This window comes from Nuphar pumila, chromosome 5, assembly GCF_984573655.1.
Source record: "Nuphar pumila chromosome 5, dmNupPumi1.hap1.1, whole genome shotgun sequence".
NCBI lineage: Eukaryota > Viridiplantae > Streptophyta > Magnoliopsida > Nymphaeales > Nymphaeaceae > Nuphar > Nuphar pumila.
The window spans coordinates 26,526,422-26,530,732 of record NC_143253.1 but is presented as its reverse complement, the minus strand read 5'-3'; the positions used below and the strand labels follow the sequence as shown (position 1 = coordinate 26,530,732).

Genomic DNA, 4,311 nt, shown 5'->3' with positions numbered 1-4,311 from the left:
TTAATTTGGATCAAAACTATTAGATCAAATCTGATCCAAATCAGGATCCAATTCGATAAACTGTTTAATTTTTAAAAAAATACGATTTTTGGGCCAACCATAGCTCAAATCAAGAAAAATAAAATATCATTGTGCTCAGAATTCTAAGACGCATCCAATGACATATTACACTAATATTAAATTCTGAATTTCACCCAAAAATAACTTAAATTTTGCTCAAAATTTGCTTGAATTTAAAGGTCGAAATTAAAATTCTTTATCTCGCTTCGATTGGCTCGTTACGACCTTGTCGATGGGATCTGGGCCAAGCCCAGACTCAAAGACATCAGTCTAAAAATCGAGCCTCAAACGATTTTTCTTTTAGATTTAGCCAATTTTTTGGTAAAATCATAAAATGACTAAGTACAAAAATATACGATATTATATCAACAATGTATAATATGCACTATTTTTTCACCTCATAAAATAGTATTTTTTCATCGAAAACACATGATCCAAAAGCCGGTTCCTAGCATTTGGATGATGCTAAATTTGTTCTTCACGAGCCAAGCTATGAGCCAGTGTATTTAAGTACATATTACGAACATAGCACAATCGGCTCTACTGGGCTTGTATAGACTCAATTTATGTATTATAGGTTTATAGAGTAGAGCATAGGTGCTTGAACATGTGCTTGATGAGTTTTTCTACTCTTTCCGTATTTTTTTACAGTTTTGACCCCATAAATGTATTGAGCATGATCAACTTAAGAGGAATCCATACCTGAATCATGTATTTTTGATGAAAAAATGATATTAGGAGTCTCAAAAATTTATACAGATTTTGCACTGTTGATTCGATAAACCTTATAAAAAAAACCCACCCATGTGTCAAAATCCAATACTTCTAGAGCTGTAGAGCTGATCCCTATAAGATCAAGTGCACAGATTACATTTGTACTGTCAGAATTTAAAAATAAAATGAAAGAAACCTGAAAAGCCCATCAAACATGATGCAAGCACCTAATGTTCAAACACCTACACTTTACATATTGTATACTATATATTAGAGAAGGTAGCTAACCGCCGTACTGACCAGGTTTCTAAATGGCTTTTCATGTATTTCTTGATTCTGACCGTACATATGCGTTCTACATGATGCCTTTGTTATGGCGGTCATGACATATTTCAAAATTTACTTCTTGAATTATAATTTTGTAACCATGTATCTTTGGATCAATTCTACAGAAGTTACTGAAAAATTACTCCCTAATTGCTGACGTTAGTGAAGTACCTAAGCTTGGCTCAAAACCTGTGAACAAAACCAAACCAAACCAAACCAAACCAAACCCAAAACTTGGCTTTGGTCAGGCTCTTGTGATTGTAGCTAGGGGTGGCAAAATCTCACCTGACCCGCCAACCCGCTTCTTAGCCGGGTTAGGGTTTGGCTTAAACGGGTTCGTGTCATAAACAGGTCGACCCGCCTAACCCGTTTATTAAACGGGTCGTGTTAGAAGTATGCTAACCCGCCAACCCGTTTAATAAACAGGTTAGGCAGGTGGGTCAACCCGTTTACACAAACCCGTCAACCCACAACCCATATATATATATATATAAACTTATCTAACCCTAACTCCTAACTTTACACTTTAGTCACCCACCTAACTCCTTCCTACCCAGCCCCAGTCGAGAGCCCTAGACCTCTCCTCTCCAGTGGTGGTGTGCGCTCGTGCAATTATCGTGTCTATGTTATCGAGTTGACCCATTTAATAAACGGGTCGCCGTGTCGTGTCAACCCAACCCGACCCGTTTATTTAATGGGTTAACCGTGTCGTGTCGGATTACCTGTTTAATAAATGGGTCGTGTTCGTGTTTGCCACATCCGACCCGTTTAATAAACGGGTCGTGTTCATGTTGAGGTATTCTGACCCGCCGACCCGACCCGATTGCCACCCCTAATTGTAGCAAACCTTCAATCTTGTCTACTCTACACTCGTCAGGGCAGACTCAAGGGGAACCCTGTCTTTGCCTGTGGCCACACACTGAGCCGACCTCGTCCTGAAAAGCTCAAGCCCTACTCGTTGAGGTTCGGTTTGGCTTGCTCGTTCTGCACGAACACAGTCCGAACCAGAGTTCAAATTTCAAACAGCATAGTCTCAGATCGGGTTTGACTTACCCTGTGCATGGCGCAGTCCATTTCACCAGGCCCCAGCCGTGCCTGATTATGATAAACAACAAATTGGATCCGGTTAGTCCCAAGGGGGGTTGGGCGGACTACGAACATAAGTATGGCAGGCTGAGCCAGCGCGATCAGGTCTTCGAACCCAGTCACGGTTTATTTGGGTAAATAAATCGAAAAGAAGCTGGATCCGGTTTTGGTTAGAGGCTGTTGAATTATCCACTACTGAAGGTGTAAGTCTACGTAAGTGGGATCCAGTGGTAATGTCTAAATCCGACCCGGGTGCCCGGTCAGCTCCCCGTTTTGTTTCCTTTTTTTTCGTTTTCCCGGTTGTTTCCCATTGGCGGTTTTCATTACGGGGACCGTCCCAAGCAGCCAGTTAGCAACTCATTGTAACTCTCTCTCTCTCTCTCTCTCTCTCTCTCTGTTTCTGCGCGGGCCATGGCTTCGTCGTCTTCGTCGTCATTCAGAGTGGGCGTCCGCGTGGTGTTGCTGATCCTGCTGCTGCTCTTCTTGTTCTACGTGGGCCGGCCCCTCTACTGGAAGCTCTCCGCTACCTTCCACGAGATCCGCGAGAAATCCGTCAAGGACGGTAATAATTCTTCCCCTCCCTTTCTTTCTTTCTTTACTGTATCGTTTTCGTTCCCTATTTGGATCGGTTTGGATTTATTTCATCTCTTGGTGATGGCGAGGATCTTCTCTCTCCTCATCTTTGCTTGCTTTCATAGGGTTGTCGCACATCGTGACGAAAGCTCAGAAGTCGATGGGATGGTACCACGACGAGTCCGATGCGGGAGGCGTCTCCAAGTCCGGTGGGGCGACCACCCACAGAAGGCGTCGATTCTTCTAACGAAACGAAAGAAGCCCTTCGGTGGGTCTTCGTTAGATTTTTGGGGGGATTGTGGATCATCGCTCGTCTTTAGTCTTTTCACTCCTCCTCTCGTCTGCATCTTTCTGTTTTTTTTTACTTGTTCTGGAAGATGGATTCGGAATATATCTGGCCTCTTTAGACTAACATCGTAGGTTACTTTTTGTCCTGTTGTCGTGAATATCGTAAAGGACGATGCGGATTAAATGAGATTTGCTATAATGAAAGAGACATGCGTTGGTTAGACTCCTCTGTGCAGTATTCTTTACTGGTGCTTTTCTTTTCCCCTTTTTTTGTTGAATTACAACATTCAGATGTTGGGCATTTGCACAAATGTGCTTAACATGATGGATACATGTTTAGATAATGAATTGCTATTGCTAGATTTGTGATGATGTTCTTGGCTTTGTGTTATGGGATGTTTCTTTGTGCCTCCTTTAATCGTGTGGTTTCATGAGCAAGTCTCTCTTGTTGAGTGGTAGTTCAAGGTATACTTGTATAGTTTGGCAACAGACAGTGTAAGATCCGTAGTTGTTATCTATTTCACAAAGATGCAGATAAAACCCAAGTGCCCAACATGCGACTCAAGCTCAACACAAGAGTGCTTTTTTTTTTTGAAAAATAGGACAATGATAAAAAGAAATTGGATAAATTAATGTATAAGAATATATTTTTATTGAAATATTAGCATAAGTATTAAAATAATGTCTCTTAGCCTCAGGGTCATGTCAGTATGTCATAGCATGCCCAACTCGTGTCAACCATGGGACGCATTTTAGATTGTGTGTCACTGTTAGGTAGGTTGTTATATGCCTTTTCAACGTATTGGATCAATTTGTTGATAGCATTAATTTGAATTTCTTAGTGCTGCATTGCTTCATCTTGCCATTGTGTGTATATATGAATGTTTGGTTATGCCAAACGGAGGCTAACTCATAAAAACATGGACATGGGCGTGGGCACTGGACACATCATAAACATGTTTGGTATGACATAAGAATTTTGCACAGTAAAGGCAAGTTGAAATTCTTTACCTTCAGATTCCTGAACTGCAGTTCCAAATGATTGTGATTCTAACATTAAATAATAAATCCAAGTTCAAATGTGAATGTGATGTAATCAATGACACAGTATAAAAGAAAAAGCACACATAATGACAAAATAAACGGTCAAGATCATAAAATTAAGTTAGTAAAGTTAAGGATACAGTGTTGACTATGTTCGTAATTTGTTACGGTGTGTTTAGTATCTTGTTGTGTCAACGCAGGAAACACATGCTATGTGAA

The 4,311-nt window shown here is 40.8% G+C and overlaps 1 protein-coding gene across 1 annotated transcript; it reads left to right on the top strand.

Annotated features, from left to right (window-relative positions):
- Positions 1 to 2,545: 2,545 nt before the first annotated feature.
- On the top strand, positions 2,546 to 3,396 carry LOC149837197 (uncharacterized). The gene is made up of 2 exons (XM_090007272.1): positions 2,546 to 2,749; positions 2,886 to 3,396. The coding sequence occupies exons 1-2, from the start codon at positions 2,599 to 2,601 to the stop codon at positions 3,005 to 3,007; spliced, it is 273 nt and encodes a 90-aa protein (XP_089863398.1). The 5' UTR covers positions 2,546 to 2,598; the 3' UTR covers positions 3,008 to 3,396.
- The last annotated feature ends 915 nt before the right edge of the window (positions 3,397 to 4,311 follow it).